The sequence below is a fragment of the Varroa destructor genome, unplaced genomic scaffold (assembly GCF_002443255.2).
Source record: "Varroa destructor unplaced genomic scaffold, Vdes_3.0 BEIS01000002.1, whole genome shotgun sequence".
NCBI classification, from domain to species: Eukaryota; Metazoa; Arthropoda; class Arachnida; order Mesostigmata; family Varroidae; genus Varroa; species Varroa destructor.
The window spans coordinates 32,701,600-32,719,156 of NW_019211455.1; the positions used below are offsets into that span (position 1 = coordinate 32,701,600).

A 17,557-nucleotide genomic window follows, 5' to 3' on the forward strand; every position below is an offset into this window, starting at 1 on the left:
CGTTCTTAACTGGGACACGGGAACTTCTAGAGTTGCTTGCATAGAATAGGCAAGGACCCTTTGCCGATATCTGTGCACTGTAGAAGCGGTGCTAAAGCTGATGCCAAGTACAATATGATGGACTGCCATGTATTGGAACTGGCACGATGAATGAAAGCGACAGATTTGCGAGACAACTGAAAAATTGCGCCTAGAAAACTAATCAGAAATACAGCAGTTGAAAAAGAGCGCTAAAGAGAAAACAAGCCGAACAACAATCAGCCGAAGAAGAAAAATAACCGTAGACCCAAATCGCTCCGCATAACATGAGATGATGGCACTTGAAGGCCGACTAGAATATACACGGGACCGATTAATGTACAATCGATACTGGAAGCTTTAGTCTGAAGTAATATTTCGCTCATTTCCAAACCAAGGCTCAAACATACGCGGCACAGGATTTAGCGGAAAGGTATATCTTACTACAAAATGTGTGCTCTCAACATTTTTGAATATAAAAAAAATATATATATATATATATGAAAAAAAAAAAATATATATATATATATATTTTTTTTTTCTTTTTTTTTTTGATAAAATACACGTTTCTTACTTTTCCATTAGCTGTTTATTTATCCAACTGCCGCAAGTAAATACAATCCTGTAGTAAAGGTGACAACAGTACCGTAGAAGTTCCATGTTCCGAGTCCATCTGAGGTTTCTCACTTACTTGACGACACGAAGACATTCGGTTTTCATCTAGTGCTGGCGGCCTTTGTTTAAATTCATTATTATAATTAGTCGTTATGTACATCGGTGGTGCGGTCCTTGAAATCGGAGGGGTACAGATCTATTGACAGTCGTTACAAAATGAAGATTCCGCGCCAAAAACGTCGCGGTAATAAAGTACATCTATTGCATAGAATATTTTAAAATTATAGAGTTTTTCACTTTATAAAAGAAATGGTCAACTATCATGCGAATTTAAGCGACACCTTTTGATTTTCCTAATCTAAACATCGTCAGCATGTTAATTCAAACAGCTAGTAGTAGTTAATGATAACATACGTTCAACTACAACAGGTCAGTAATAACAAAAATTATCATAGTATTAACAATAAATATTGCAGCCCCATGACGCCAACCGTGTGTATGCATTGGCAGACATTTCCTATTCTCGAATGTTCTCTCTCATTTTCTCACACGTACACTGCAGTACACCTAATAATGACCTAATCTGTATTAACTATGCATTTGAAAATTTCTCCAGGAAAGCTTATACCAGGATGAATATCCACATAATGATGCTTCTGAAATTGTGCCAAGAAATTGGGGTTCAAACGGTTGGTGGAGCTACAAATTAGGTTCTTCGAATTAGGTTAGGCTGATCAGTTCTGATCCTGACGGAACTATGCTAACAATTCTCCATTAGTTTCTGAGTTCAAAAGTCTACGATTTCCTGCGATACTCATTTTCAATATCAATGTTTGCGACTCTCGTAGTGTGTTTCTTCTCGTAGAATTTAGTTTTAATTAAAGTCCCCATACGCAGACCTTTTGTTCCTTGCCACTGCTAGCCACAAAGTCGCCCGACGGACTCCAACTGGTGCAAACGATAGCTGAAGTAAATTTTCGAAGTTTAACTTCTAGTTTATTGGTCAATGTGCTCCAAACAAACAGTGTACCATCAGCCGAGCCGACCACGACGCGGGTGCCATCCGAACTAAACTTCGCTCGTGTAAAATCGTAGCCCACTCGGAAATCGTCATCACTGAAATACATGATAGGTTTACTAAGACTTGCCACAACAAACGCCACAAACGACAGTGATACAAAAACATAGCCCGTAGCTAAACAGATAATAATTAACGACGAGGTAGAGGTCCACAGAGGCGAAATATAGAAATAGTCAAGCTTACAGAAAGAATCAATTATTACGGCAGTTAGATCCAATTAAAGTAAAGAAATGGTAAAATGGAAAATTAAGAGTAAAAATTAGGTTGAAAACGAAAATGACATTGAGTGGGTTGAGCACATATAACAAGACGTAAGCTGACGCAAGCGGTGCCATACAATTGTCACGGGCATGCGAACGAGCATACGTCATGACATTTTAAAAAGGGAAATCGAAATGAAACGAAAGCTTTATGGACACAGATATTTATATCAGTCGGTGAATGTCTCTCTTAATATATACACGCATATATACAGACACAAATATATTTTTCTATAATATTGTTTTACATTAATTAACAATGTGCGTCAGATTTATCTCAGAATCACATAATCAACCAAGAAGGAGCATAACTACCGATAGTTCTGTTTTTTATCCTCAGTTATAAAAAACAAACAGCACATCAAAGAAATAGTAGTACAACAGAAAGAGATACTGAAGGAAAGAATCAAGTGTTACAAATACCAAGAGGTGTATATATATTCATATAAGTTAACAATTACAAAAAGCTATGGTATTCTATCAAATAATAGTCAAGTCTTGTCTGTTTTTCGACCTTAATCTTGTACACGTTTTCATTCGTTTTTCCGTGAATGCGAAAAAAAAAGGTTTAGACTAAATAGAACGCAGCAAATCCGATAAATTTATCCTTGAGAACATCTAGCTTGGTCAGTCCTCTCTTAAAGAACCGGTGGCTCAATCTTCCATCAAATCGCGAAACCTTTTGGACTGTTTCTTAAATAATGCAAAACTGCTAAGTACACCCTGATAAAAATATAAAATAATCAATGTGTTTATGTAATTTTTTTTCAATTATGGAGGCTAATGATTTACTTAACATGGTCAAACAACAGTATTATGTTCTCTGGATATCGAAAGATGAATTATTTCTAACTCGGTTGGAATATTCTTTCTGCTGAGAATTAGCAACATCAGAATGCGGACAAAAAAGTTAAAGGTAAATATTATCGGTTGTTTTTACTACGAATCACAGCTTTTTACTTACCAGAAGGTCGACAGAACCTGGTTGGCACGTACATCGATGACTTTGAGAGTGTCATCACGCACACAGCAGAGAACATAAAACCGATCACTCGAAAGATCGAGAGAAGTAATTTTACCGCCGAGCAAAATTTCCGTTGGTGAAGTGTCACTCCGAGTATACCAGAAACGAACTTTCTTGTCAAAGTGGCCGCTGATGATATTCGTTGCTGTGGGGACGGTAATATAAAAACCTCGTCATAACGACTTTAGATATTGAATTTAATCTAAAAACAAATAACTTTCGTCTTTTTCTTTTTTAACATACGTACATTGGTTCGATCAAAGAGGATTGAGGGACGTTTTTTTTATGTAATACCTATTATCGTCTCTTAGGACTTCATAGGCTTAAGCACCTTTTTATATGACATGCAAGTAAGCAAATCTCTTTGCGTATATCAAACATGAGAAGAACTAACTTTTAACTAAAATCTTATTAATCGCACGAATTAGACAATGAAAATTGATTAAGTCTAATCCAATAAGTTTAGATTAGCTGACACAAAGATCAAATGCATTCGATCGCAGCTAACATCATCCTACAAAAGCGCCGCAAAAAAAGGGCACAGTGTTGTACTGACTGTAACCAGTGTGAATTATTTGATACTAAGCTGCTACGAAAGCCTACCAGCGCAATCAGATATAATGAGATCGTTGCATGACGAGCCCGCAAAAAGTGTTCGCAGACAGCAGTTCTTTTTGAGGTCCCACAATTTGAGAGTGCGATCATGTGAGCCCGTGGCCACATTTGAGGTCCCATTCAAAAACTTCGCAGCCATAACTTTGGCGCTGTGACCTGTCAAGGTATGCTGCAATACTCCAACAATAAAACAATTTGCAAAATCAATGTTTACGAATAGCATAAATCTTTTCATGGAAAAAAGAAGTACCTTGAAAACTTTAATACAGTTTTTACTAAGCGAAATAAAGACAGACCCTCAGGCGCTGGTCGTGTATAGTCCAAACTCTGGCCGACATGTCGTTGTTAGCGGCAAGAACAGCTTCGTCTTCAGTATCCATGCAGATTGAGGTGATCGCCATGTTACTTCCACTAAGCGTGCATCGAAGCGACGCGAATTCCCCGTTAAAATCCCATATCTTAACCTTGCGGTCAGCGCCACCCGTCGCCAACATCTTCGATGAGTAAGACCATTGCACAGCGTAAACTTCGCCGTCGTGAGCATCCTTCGGTCGAGATAGAGACGAAAAAGACCATCTAAATACATTATCGAGTAGGACAGCTGACAAAGAACAGAGAATATTTTGATCTATAACCGTTCTTACTTGCAAAACATAGAAAAATAAATAGAAAACGCAGTTTTCACAAATTAATTGTTGCTAAACTCCTCAAATCGAATTCCGTACTAATGTCTGAGCAGAAAAAATAAGCTTCCAATGTTCGCCTATAACAATTTCGCTAACTACGGGGGTAGCTATTATACACCCGTACTAGATTTCAAGTCCAGCCATTCAGTTTAGAAATTCAACTATCATTCGAGTTGTCTCAACACAAGCACCCGCACCCATCCAAGTGAGAATGCAAATGCCCATATTTAAAGCGCTGCATCGAGTTAGCAGTTCTCACATTTGACTGCTTTCATCAATGCAAACTTGATGCTAGTATAAGCTGAATAGAGCTAATGTGCCTGAGTCCTTTTTCATATACGCCATACTTCGTACCGCATATGGACTTTATCGTCCGTCGTATAGCTATACTAGCCCAAAAATGACTTGTACGTACGAATTTCGTGATTAGTTGATTGGGTAGTGTCGAAAATGCACCAGGTGCTGGACCTTCCTCAAGGGCAACTGTCACCTCTTCTCTAGCTGCGTCCTGCAGCTGCTTTTGCATTTGCTTCTGTTTACGTTGCACAAACTTTTCATTCTCTTCGTTCATGATTTGCGCATGCTCCGCCTTCAATTTGATAAATCTGCAAGTGCACGTCATTTCTAATATGTCAACACAAGTTTGTGTTTCAACAACGTCTAAACAAATATTGAAAACCTAGATAAGTACTTTCACCGATCGAGTACTAGATAAGTATTCCATTTCCAATTTAGTGCACCAGGCACTAGAGCAAAACCGGCCGCTGGCTTTCACTGAATGTGCTTCAAAACGTTACTAGCATATTTCATTTGCTAAAGACTGACTATACGGATGCGTACTATCGTGCTGGTACACCCTAATTAAATCATGCCTGTAGCTTAGCAATAAAAATGATAGATTAGTGGACTTAGTAGCGTAATTATGTCAAATCAATGCTGACTACAAGCCACTTCTTGCATGGTTTCTTTTTCTCTACAGACAGCATTAGCCACAGTATTTAATAAGTTGATATATTTATGCTGGTTTGATGCTCATACAAAAATTCAAATAAAACAGACTAGTGATAGTGGGAAAGTTATTGAGTACACGAAGAAAAGTATAACGAGGACAGTTCGGCGAATTTGTTGCGACCTACTAGGCTTATCAACTATCTTTGTATCAAAAAAAACGGTATAGCCAATAAAGACCACCGGACAGTTGGTTCGACGCAGTCAGTCTGTGCACTTATAACGACTTCCCAGAGCAGCGCACGAAGCTTGCTACCATGGTTGGCACGAAAAGCTACTTCAAACAGTCGTATCGATTCAAATGTATCTCATTTTCTTGCTTAAACAATCGCAAATTTATAATTTCTGGTTGACTCTCTGGTTGAATCAGATAATGATTTTTGAGGTTTGTCTAGACTTGATGGACTTAACGGTTTTCAAAACGGAACGTCCTTATCAAAAAGTATTACCCCCAAAAAAAAAGACTAGGTAAAGAATACTGGCAAAAATAGGCAAATGACAGATAATAATAGAAGCATCCGTGAACTTTGCTTTGCATATTTCTTGACGTCGATTGATTTACCTCATTTATTTTATGGTTTCACACCCCGCTTAATATAGACCAGCAGAGCTGTAGTATACCCAATAGTTATTTCGTTACAGATATTGAGCTTAACTTCGCCTATTACACTTTTACAGCCATTTATCGGTCAAGCAACGGTGCTTGATCGGTGTTAGAAGAAGTCTAAGATGTGCTGTTTGTTCATTAGACACCGAAATCTTCACGGGCGTGCGGTCGCAGTTCTCGCGAGATCACGTCATATTAATTCTATTGACCCGTCGTTTCGTATCAATGACCGCGTCACTTGATAAAGTTTTTCTACTTTCTTGTCACAATCACTGATTACCCTAATGGAGTGATTCCGTTTTTGCTATTGGATTAGTCCCAATAATATCATTGCCCTTTCGAAAATCAATCGAATTCGCATTACACCTTCCTATGCGAAAAAGAAGCTCTACTTCTAGAAATAAGCGCTTATACAATTTGCACCATATGCTGGAATGGTTCACATTTCGCCAATTTTCGATAAGCATTACTACTTTAGCTCTTAATAAAAACAAACATAAAATTTTGCTAAAATCCAATGCTCTGCCTAATTTGTACACCTTGGATAAATAGACAAATCACCAAATAGATCCCTAAAAGAATCAAACCGGCTTAATTAGTTTTGCGTCTTAAGAGAGAAAAAAAACACCCCCTAGAACATTTTCTACTTATAACGTCGTATTTTTGAAAATAATCAAACTAGTTAGCGCTGTCTAGTGATTTCTGATCTATGTATTCCAAAATAAACGAGCAAAACCACAACGGGCGTAATTTATCAGTAGACAATCAGCATAATAGGAAGAGATATCACGTCGGCCACAGATGCTGAGCAATCCGTTTTCAACTGATACACAAACATTTTAGATTTTACAGCTACTACTAAACGACAAAGTATGCAGAAACTCGCCGGAGCTTTATGTGTTGATTGAAATATTGTTACTTGTCGTCTTGAGAGTTACTATGTCAACTTTGATTATAATCACTTTAAAAACTTGAAACGGCACAAGGTTTCATATGTAAATGGAATATCTAACATAAGAACTGCAATTTAAAAAAATGGCTGTACGAGTAAACTGATTAATCTCAAGTAGAAAAATCGGCAGAAAATAAACTTTTTTCTGCGACCGAGTCACACTTGTCCCTCAGCAACGAACGAGGCTCTACTGTTCTTTAGAAACACGTGTGCTCGATTCTGTACTTCGGTAAAAACGGATCACCAGACAGAATCCCTTCTGGCGAGAAAATCAACTGAACGGCACAACGATCCAGTATTACGGAAACATTAGAAACACAAGAAATTCGTGACACAACGAAGTGTCAAGGGCGAAACGCTAAATGACCGCACGGGTGATAAGTGCCGGCTCCTGTAACGAACCGTGTAGTTTTCGTTCCGATTTCAACATGCCTTCATATTATTACATCGTCTCTTACTGTCTTTTCCTCGAAATCTTATGTAGATGGTCGAATATTAGCTAGTGTAAATAAAGAGCACACAAAGTTAACGAATGCTGCGAACTCAAGGTAGGATGTCCATGAAACGCGCAGTCAACTTTATCGCTTATACTCCTGGTTAGCCAATATTGTTAATAAAAAAGATCATAAAAATTAGATAAACGATTTGACAAATAAATGCCCCCATATACAACATCACCACTTTTTTTAACAGTAATTTCTTTTATTATGACCGCTGAGTCGGTAGGCACGTCTATTATACCTATTTAATAGTTTAATCTGGAAACAGAAACAACAAACATAGTACAATCATGATAATAAAATCGATATATTGACATTTTTGTTAATGATGCTCTTCTCCGTGTTTTAATAAATTGTCATGGTGACCACGATGATGATGATAATTCCCATACTAAAAAAGAATGATAAACACGAAAATATACGGCAAGCAAAATTCACAAGGGGTTGCTTGTCACGCAATGCTTCGCTTCCTATCTGTGGATATGCGGTGGAGAAATACGAAGGGCCCCAGATAAAGCGAACGTATCGATGACAATGCCACAAAGTTCCAGTGACGAAAATTGTAGTTCGCTTTTGTCTTCCCGCTTGAGAATCCTATACCACTGTAGTGAACCACTGTGATCAAAAGTGAGCGTGTATTCGTTTTATGCATCTTATCTTAAATGACGAAATGTTTGTGCAGAGGGATAGTGAGTCAGTCTGTTTCAGTTAGAATCTATTTATATGTATATAAGTTACCCATTTCTGATTGGGATTTAATACGTAACTACTCAAATAGAATGTATAGACAGGACATAACTAAAGTTTATTTAATAAACTACATACAGCAAAGCTTACGACTCATCTACAATGAATTTAGCCTGTTTTCACTTGTAAATACAAAGAATCTCAATAATGATCTGCTAACAGAAAAACTGACGGACATCATATTAGGGTTTGTACCAAAACGGAAACGTACTTAAAAAGTACACCAAATGTACCTTTTAATTTGATTACATACAGAATGGTGCATTGAAATTATAGAAAACCTTAGCGGGCTGTTTGCCATAAAGACATATGTTCATCAGCTACTCCTGGTACCAGAACAAGCCTTTACAACAAAACAACAAACTTGTCATGGCATACAACAATATGTCGCCTTTCATATTTGAGCCAAAGTCGACTATGTGCAATATCTATGCGCTTAGCGAAACGGCTGCCGCAAAAAACGAAAAGCCGTATTCTAGTGCGGTACAACGGAAAATCAACGACAGGGAAAGAACGGTGTGGACTTAGAAGTGGGTCAACGTTGTCTAAAAATGCAGTCGACGATCCCTTTGTCCTCATCAGGGTATTAGCGAAGGAATTCGATGTAAATAGGTTAACAATGTTACGAAAACCTTAGATACTTATCATATATGCCAGAAGTCAGACGGATGCCTTCTAAGTAGAATACACCAAGAGATCTGATCGATGTCGTTTGCTGCCCGGTTTTCTCAAAAATGAAGCAACAGGTAGCCTTCGTTTTTTTCTGACAAGAACTTTTTTTATCTTCGACCCAAAAATCAACCGTAGAGGTGATCACTGAGCTGCTCACAAACCAGAGGTTGCCTATTGTGGATAAAGTAGATTTTCGACAGAAGTTCGGTTTTCGAGTGTAGTATTCAGAAGACGTCGAAAGTATTAAAAAAGATACCTATCTGCATGTTTTTACAAATTAATATGCGACCGTAGATAGCTGAAATGTATGTAGAAGGGCCGTCTTTCAGCCACATGGTGCACCGGCATATATCAGCCGATAAGTGCAGCTTTGATTGCTTGAAAATGCAGTTATATTTTAGAATGAACACTTATTATTACCGAGTATTCCAAATTGAAACTCGTTGGATTACTATGCACAAAGCTTTGTTGAAGCCAACAAAAGGCGTTGAGACATTTGAAGAAGAGAACCTTCACAACAAGTCTGTGAGCGGTTTAGGTCTCGAATTTTGGCTGTAATCGCACTGACAAACGGTTATACTGAATAAACATAACCGTCAAGAGTGACACTTCAGCGCGTAGAAAAGAATCACTAAAGCATCTGTTATTGTTTACGCATAGTTTGAGAGAAAGACCATGAGAAATATTCTTAATTTAAACGCGCTACTCTGTACAAGGTCCGGAGTTAGAACCCGCGGTTTCCGCATTTTTCACCCAAAGGTCTGGACTTCCCAGCCTCCGCGCTGATTAGAGCGTAAATAAGTAGTGTAGACTCAAATAGTGTATACCTATAGGCGAATAAGACAATGATCTAGCAGAATACTCACCCTTTTTCGTAGAAAAGACCCGAAATATCAAGAGGTATCGACACCGCACTCAATACGCAATCACAGGCACGCAGTGGGAATAGGCTTGAATGATCACCCAGTGTAATGATGATGAAATTATTCAAAATATCAAGATTTGCATAGATTCTAAAGCCGATCTTCAAATTTTTTTTATTGTTTAATGCCGAATCCATTGTAGCATGCTCGTACAGTTTGTAAAATCTGTTGAGTCCAAGTAGTAACTGTCTTTTCCCTAGTTAGTGTCAATTGCACAATTCGCACCTAAACAACCCATTGAAAAAATTGACAGTTTCGGCAATTGAAGTTCAACTCGCTTGCATTTGACAATGATTGACTGCTGCCTATATAACAGGATAAGTTAACCATTGACTAACGTCAAAACACATCGTGTAAAGTAACCTTAATCTTTTCCATTATTGGGTTACATTGACAGGCTTTTCGTCGGGAACTCAAATAGTACACAACGATAAAGGCAATCTTCTCCATATACAAGTACTACATAGTTATCTTTAAACGGTCACACATGCCTATTAATGCTAAGATATTAACACCATTAAAAGTACGGGGGTCTCATTGAAATGAGTCCCCCGAACTTTTATACTACGTACGACAGTAATTAACTGCCGAGTAGAGTGAATAGTAAACTTATCTAACTGAATACAGATACGTAGAAATAAATATGTTAGTCCTGATTAAAATTAATCAATCTTAACTCAATAGTATAGTAGCCAGCCTTACGTAAAAAAAATATATATATACACGTACCTTTGAACGAGTTCAATGTTTTCCTTTTCCATAGCATGATGCCTTCTCTCAAGGCTTTCGTAGGTCATGTGAAGCGCATCATGCTCGTCCCTCATCGTCTGATTGGATGCACGGAGACTTTGATTCTCTTCGCGAAGTTTTTTCAGCTCTTCGCTCATAGTATCAATTAAGTATTGCTGTTCGCGTAACTGAGATTCTGTCCACCAATTAAGTAATGAAAAGCTCAATTTAGTTCTGTGCACAAATACATATGGCTACTGCTCATTATAATATGTTGCGTGTACCGTGCGAGGTACTAGAAGTAGCTGCAAGCGTATCGCACTGATTATTTCTTTTTGTAAGTTTCTACAATTAGATTCTTTTATTAGGCTTGAGATACTGAAATGTGATGCTTACAATTTACCTTTAGATAAAAGTTCCTTATCTTTAGCCTCGTGCTGATTTCGAAGGTCGATAATTTGTTGAGCATGTTCACCTTTCTTTTTAAGTAGTTCTGTATGCTCTTCCTGAAGCTTGTACAGCTTCCTTTCTAATTCTAGAGCACTTCCGTCAGCACTAAAATTTAGTAATTAAATAAAGATTAAATAACTTTTATTTATTATTACCGTTACATGACCCAATAATCACCTGATAAAACGTCAGTGAAATTTTGTTTCACAGCTACGAATATATAGAGTGAAAAAGGTAGAGCCATTTAAGTAGTCTAAATATATTAGAACGCCTAGCGACGATACCGGATGTAGCACTCGAAATATAAGTGTAGACTAGAACCAACGGGCAGAATTACAAAGGCCTCAACTGCTAACGTTAAAAGATAAATTACACGAGTTACTTTTACTTATTCCGTCACGCTTTTCAGTTCCTGCAATCATTCATGAGTGTACATTTGTTAAGGTACTCACCTAGAGGGTGCCCGGCTACGAAGCTCATTATTCTCTTGGCGCAGACTCTCAAGTCTCACATTTAATTGTGTTATTTGCTCTCGTAAGACTTGAACTTGTTCCTGGTATCGGCCGGCTATAACCAAACAAAGAATGTAATGCTCCTGATTAATGTTTCCAACTTATGAAAGCGGCGTTATTCCAGTTTGCCATGTAATAATACATGCCAGTAAAAAAAAATCGGCAAATATTTTTAAACTGCTAACAAATAATATGACATGTCTGTACTTTATGGCACCGCCTTTTGCAACGTTAACAGCCACTATCCCTCAAGGCATGTCTCTGATGCAAATTTTCATCTCTTAAGCTAAGTGGATCCTATTATCAGTGTTCTTTAACGGAAATCTGAAACGTTTGTTGTTTCCTGTCCTTCCCAAACATGTGGTTCTACGACATTTTCGATGTTTTATACGACTGAAGTTGGCCGAATCAGCAGAGCACAACAGTACCTAACTGTCATTAGCACCAAGTAGCCCAGAGATACTCCGATATCCGTGACAAGACGCCCCATCATGCGCAGTCTCCGTCGAGGAACCGTTCTTGTACCTGAGACAAAAGCTTACTCTCAATAACTTCAGCATGTTCCTGCTGCTTTAGTATTCCCTATGCAAAATTATCTTCCCAAATCATAAACCATATCATACTTTGATGGATATTTAATTTTAGGCACGACGCGGTTTTTAAAAAATCGTTCGCCAGAACGTGTGAAAACATGATGGGCACTTTCCCAAGAATTTCGAAATGAGATTCGTCTATGAAACGAACTTTTTTTCCAGTTACCAAACGTTTGATTTCTTACTTGGTCTACACAACGAAGAAATGAATACCAAATAGAACGAGCTCGTTCTATTTGGTATTCATTTATTCAAACGCCTCTTTTGACGGCGAACCGTAATTTTCGACATCGCGAGGTCTCGGCCTTTTAATCTGCTTTAGAGGACATCACACAAGGCCACCATATCTTTTTAGAATTCATAAATAATTACAGGGTCCTTCCGCTACATAGGACGCCCCTTTCCCTTTTTTTTTTTTATCTATTTTGCACGACAACAAGCGGGGGTTTTCCCTCAACTTCTTCGCAATATTGGCTACTGCACACTAAGTAAAAAACATAAAACAGCAATCTTGTCTTATGTAAATTCGTTTTGACGAACTAGTCTACTAATCTGTGGTTGCTGCCTCTTAGAGATATCTGTTCCTTTTCCTATTTTGACACCTTTTACAAAATTGCCAAAAAACATCCGAACTAGTCAGGCCCACCTAAAAACTATTGCTTAGTTGTTCAGCGCTGACAATAGTCGCGTTAGACGGTGAGATTGGACGTGTCGGCTGTACGAAGTGCGAGACATTAGCCCAAAATATGAATGCTGGACTTGCAAAAACCCGATTACAGCAAGTCATCCCGTTTGCGATTACTCAAACAAGATAAGTCAGACGACATTGAAAATCGAGATTATTCGACTCTATTCGACTGAACACCGACTGTATGCATATATACTAAGCGATACGTCTCATAAGCTCACAGGTCATCAATTAAAGTAAGTGCCGAAAATTAAGTTAGATCGTGATCCAGGATGCAAGAAAAATTCTTTATATATTTTAAAAACTCGTACTTAACATTTTCTAAGCCACTGCTGAATGTTGGCTTTTACTTCAAGAAAGTCATATTGAAAACGTGCTGAGGATGAGCATGAAGTGATCCGGCGCAAGCTGTTCTCGCTTAACGAAATTACCACTATAATTTCTTTGGTCTCTGATATGTCGGCATATTCATCTAAGACTCTATTATCGACTCGAGATTTCCGGGGAAAAACTGACGAATTTTAACGAACAAGATTGCCGAAAGCCTTGTACTCTAGCAGAAATAGACCTTGTGTATGAAGAAATCCTTGTTTGGCTTTTGCTACGTCACCTAGTTCTATGTGCTTACCTAGGTACTCGGAGAGATTCAGTTTTTGGCAGGCATTTATAATATTCCAATAAGATAAATCGAACTGAAATGTGTTACTTGGCTTGATCGTGCCTAAGAATTGACAACGTTCCTTAGAGATATATATATTTTGATGATTCGATGATAAACAGCAGTAGAAGTATGGAGGAAATGAGTAAGCTTCCCCTCGACTATTGCAAATATCGTTATACCTCCTTTTATAGTAGCATTCTACTCAAACTGGTTTTCAACGCGTTCTTAGCAGTAAAAGTCTCCCCTACCTCTAAGAGATTTCCATTCTTCACAAAAAATGACGCTTAGTAAATAAATAATTTCCTATAATTAGTTCATGTAAGCTGAACATTATAATTTTTTCCCATATTTTATGAATTGGTGAATCTTTTTAGGAGAATCAAGCCGTATGGAAAATTAATGTATTGCTTATACTTTTACCATAAGCTATTCCCAATTAGAACGAAATGCAAATTAAAATAGTTTTTTTTTTTGTTTTAATACTGAAATATTGATTTTATTATAAAGTAAGGATCTTGGAATAATGTACAGAACAACACATCTGGTAAATGTCTGTCTTAGTTTTACTGGTACATTTGCGTTTATTTTAAGAAATCCTTTGTCACAGTTCTGCATAGTTTTTTAGATGTATCTCAGTGATACAGCGCTTAATCTCCTCCTTCAAATCTTAGGTAGTCGTTAACTTGTTGACATACATTTTGGACGTTAAAAACCTCAGTGAAATAGGCACAATGGCCTCAAATTCTACGATCTCTGCGGCTAACTATCATTGCCCAGGCGGAAAGTTACACGATCAGGGAATATGTCATGCATTAATGCCATTGTTTCGGATGGTATGTAACAAATAGAACCATCCTATAAGGATTACGTATGTTTTAAATTCATAACATAACACTGCGGTACCATGTCCTGATAACGGCCATGATTAACAGAATTTAATTACGCCTCTAGTCCGAAATTCGCATGAGAGAATAACACGCATGAAACGTATGTCGATTTTCATCTTTTCAAATGCGCCAGTTTTGTTTGTTTTCGAAAACATCAACAGAGGAAATGGGCCTCATTGCTAAAAGTAATTTTGTTGGAAACCTCACCCGTTCTTGTTGTTGTTCTTGGTGTTGTTGTTGTTCTGAAATGATCCAATCAGTGAATTCTCTTCGCTGTGCATGGTCTGGAAGCTCAAAGTGTTAGGTCAGCTTAACTTTGTGAGCATGAAGACGTAAATCTTTGGTAAAAGTATGCTATATAAAACTTTTCGAAATGTTGAGCATGACAGTGAATGAATGTTCCTGGACTCGTAGTCATATCTGGTTGACAGCCACAATATTTTCTGCTCAACATCGAGCGACAAACACGTGCCCATAGTTTGGCATAAGGAATTGACCCAGTTTTTTTTTTTCGAATCTACCGATTATTCTCTCTACACTTGAAACATTTCATCTACTGACATTAACGGATCCTGGCAATCAAAATTTTATTTACCGATTTTAGAATTCTGTTACTGCTAACCACTATTGCGACATTGCCGCGTTAAGTAAAGAATCAGTCATTGCGCTATCCGTTTTTAATAACAGTGCGCTGTCCCCACCTAATTGTCAGAACAAGTTGACTGTCCAACAACACCAGCAGAAATGGCGCGAAATATTAACTGTCCCCTATTATTGGGACACTATATAATATTATTTAAACCTGAGGTTTGTCTGATCTCGTTTTTCATACCTCGTTCACTCAAAATTTCTCGGCCGTGTATATTTTCACTCATATACTGCAACAAATTATCACAAATTTAAAATAAAAGTTGAAGTACGTTTACGGATGTCAAAAAAAAGGCAAAAAAAAAACAGAAATTTGAAACATTCTGATAGTGTGATCACAGGTTACTTATGCTAATTAGTAAAAACGGTTTTGTGCAGATTGAAAAAACACTACTTTTGCGAAAAAATCGTTTTTAAAATCTAAAATGCTTGAGCAGTCAAACACACGCATCATAAATAATCAGCGTATGTTGCCTCTATGAAGTACTTACTCGGCATATTGCCAATCTCTTATATTAGTAGGCATCTTATATGGAAGGTAGTTTCGCGATTTATACAAAGAGGTTCATACCATTTTTTGTCATGCATAAACTAGCAATCGTGACATCACAACATTTTTTCTCCGCCTGCACAATTGCTTCTCTATTTAGCCATGCATGTCCTCGACTGCGTACCAAAAACAGCTGTTTGTTGAAATAATTGCGCGGAATATAATGTGTGTTCTCGAGTATTATCTATTTAATCAAGTTATTAAACAAGATAACTCATGAATTACAATAATAGGCATTAAAATTGTAATACTTCCTCATGTTTGAGTAGCGACGCCACCTGTTTTGATGAGGCTAGTCGTCAGAAAGCAGTAGCTACATTGGTCTTACGAAAACTTTCACTTTGAGTCATGAGTGTACCAATATGAAATTGTCTGATCAACTAACAGCTTTGTTTCAGAATAACAAACCGTGCCTCGTATTAAAAAAGATATATAACAAACATTATATATTGTGTATATTTAAAAAAATATGATTCAAGTCAATGTCTTTGTTGTCACCTAATAGGCCCTGTTTTGGATTTAGATTCTAAAACGACTTCAGAGGTAAACTCTGGGCCGGACTGCTTTTTATTGCCTTGTTTTTGATGCCCAAAAATAATTTCGTGTTTTTTAAGCCCTGTTGTTTCCTAAGAAAATCCCTGATTATTACTATCTACCTTCGCTTCATTTAACATTGCCCCATAAAATTAGTTAGTCGTACAATTTATTATCGACTGTGAAAAGCTACATATTCAACTGGTATTTACCTGGGATATCCAAATAATATTCCATTAATCACCGGACAAATATTTACGTTTCAGTAACCATATTTGTCTTCTGTAGACGTTAGTATCAATAATAGTATCGAAGTAAATGTTATTGAAAAACCGTAGCATATTCAAAAGAATTACGCTAACATTATATTGCTCTATAATGTAAAATAGTGACAGTTAAAACTTGCAAACTAAAAAACCCGCATAGCACACTAGAAATAGCATAGTACTTTAGGCTTTTAAAAAAATGAAAGAATCACTGACTTGTTCTGACAATCTCCTCAAACACTCCTTTCTCCTTACGATTGCGTTCGTCAAGTTCCTCGTTTATTTTGTACAGCCACGGCTGTTCCATCGTTTCCGACCTTAACAAGTTATTTATATTACTAATAATACACTATGAATTTCACTTGCTCAAGGCACAGCATCAACCCAAGGCTTATTCACGAGCATTCGCACAGCCGAAGCTGCCGTTTGTCTATCAATGTCTACCCATTAGAACAAGCACACTGTTATATCCACTGACTATAACTGCTACTACGTCCCAGTGTCAGCGCCACTGGGATCTATTGAGGGAAAAAATTGGTGATCGTTACTCAGATTCGAACCCCGCCTAGGATTAGTGCAGAGAATTACCCGGAAGTGATGAAATTGGGACGTCGTGTAACAGTTGGTTTTGATAGACGTCCAGCATTACCTCGCAACAGCGTATTGTTTTTTTTCATTTAACTGATCCACGGTTCGTTCAGTAAGTATATATCTGCTCGTTACTTAATTAAATCATTGTAATGCAGAGAATTGGATCGCAGCTTCCGAGCGATAGAAGCAGTATCGATTCAACTATTATGGTCGTCCCACCGAAGTCTGCTCGGAAGGTGAATATAAACATAAACACTACACCCTTTCCTGTCAAATTCACCTCCATGGTACTGTTAGACGCAAGCAGTTTTGAGTAGTATAGGTAAATGATGCCGAAATCATCCATTTTAAGACTTTAGTTCTTTTAATAATGCTGTGAAGATTCTTCCCATATCCAGAGCCAATCATTAGGAACTGTAGGACAATTGTTTATTCTCTAGGCCCGGGGTTAACAACGCGCGAAACCGTTATAATTTAAATTTAGATCGCATCTATTGCCTACAGTCATATTCGTTAAAATAAACGAATGCCTGACCGTTCTATATATTGGCTTCCCTATATTGTTCAATATAATCATTATATGGACCAATATAATTGCTACTAAGCAGTTTGTTCTCGACAGATACTTCGCTATATATCTGAAATCTTTTCTTTATGTTTCAATGTGGTACATTTTATCTGGCACTCGAGACGTAATCGTACAAATAGTAAAAGGACGGTTAAATAGCAGACGATACGCG

At 37.5% G+C, this 17,557-nt stretch overlaps 1 protein-coding gene across 4 annotated transcripts; it reads right to left on the bottom strand.

Annotated features, from left to right (window-relative positions):
* Nucleotides 1-584: 584 nt before the first annotated feature.
* On the bottom strand, nucleotides 585-16,970 carry Atg16 (Autophagy-related 16). Of its 4 annotated transcripts, none has more exons than XM_022792468.2 (10): nucleotides 16,815-16,970; nucleotides 11,340-11,454; nucleotides 10,841-10,992; nucleotides 10,438-10,633; nucleotides 9,652-9,735; nucleotides 4,715-4,904; nucleotides 3,910-4,158; nucleotides 3,602-3,782; nucleotides 2,939-3,143; nucleotides 585-1,749 (listed from the first exon to the last, which is right to left on the bottom strand). In XM_022792468.2, the coding sequence occupies exons 1-10, from the start codon at nucleotides 16,870-16,872 to the stop codon at nucleotides 1,512-1,514; spliced, it is 1,668 nt and encodes a 555-aa protein (XP_022648203.1). In that variant the 5' UTR covers nucleotides 16,873-16,970; the 3' UTR covers nucleotides 585-1,511. The 4 variants fall into 4 exon arrangements, with proteins under 4 accessions (XP_022648203.1, XP_022648201.1, XP_022648205.1 ...); XM_022792466.2 differs by lacking the exon at nucleotides 16,815-16,970 and adding an exon at nucleotides 16,443-16,766; XM_022792470.2 differs by lacking the exons at nucleotides 3,602-3,782; nucleotides 16,815-16,970 and adding an exon at nucleotides 16,443-16,767.
* Nucleotides 16,971-17,557: the final 587 nt, after the last annotated feature.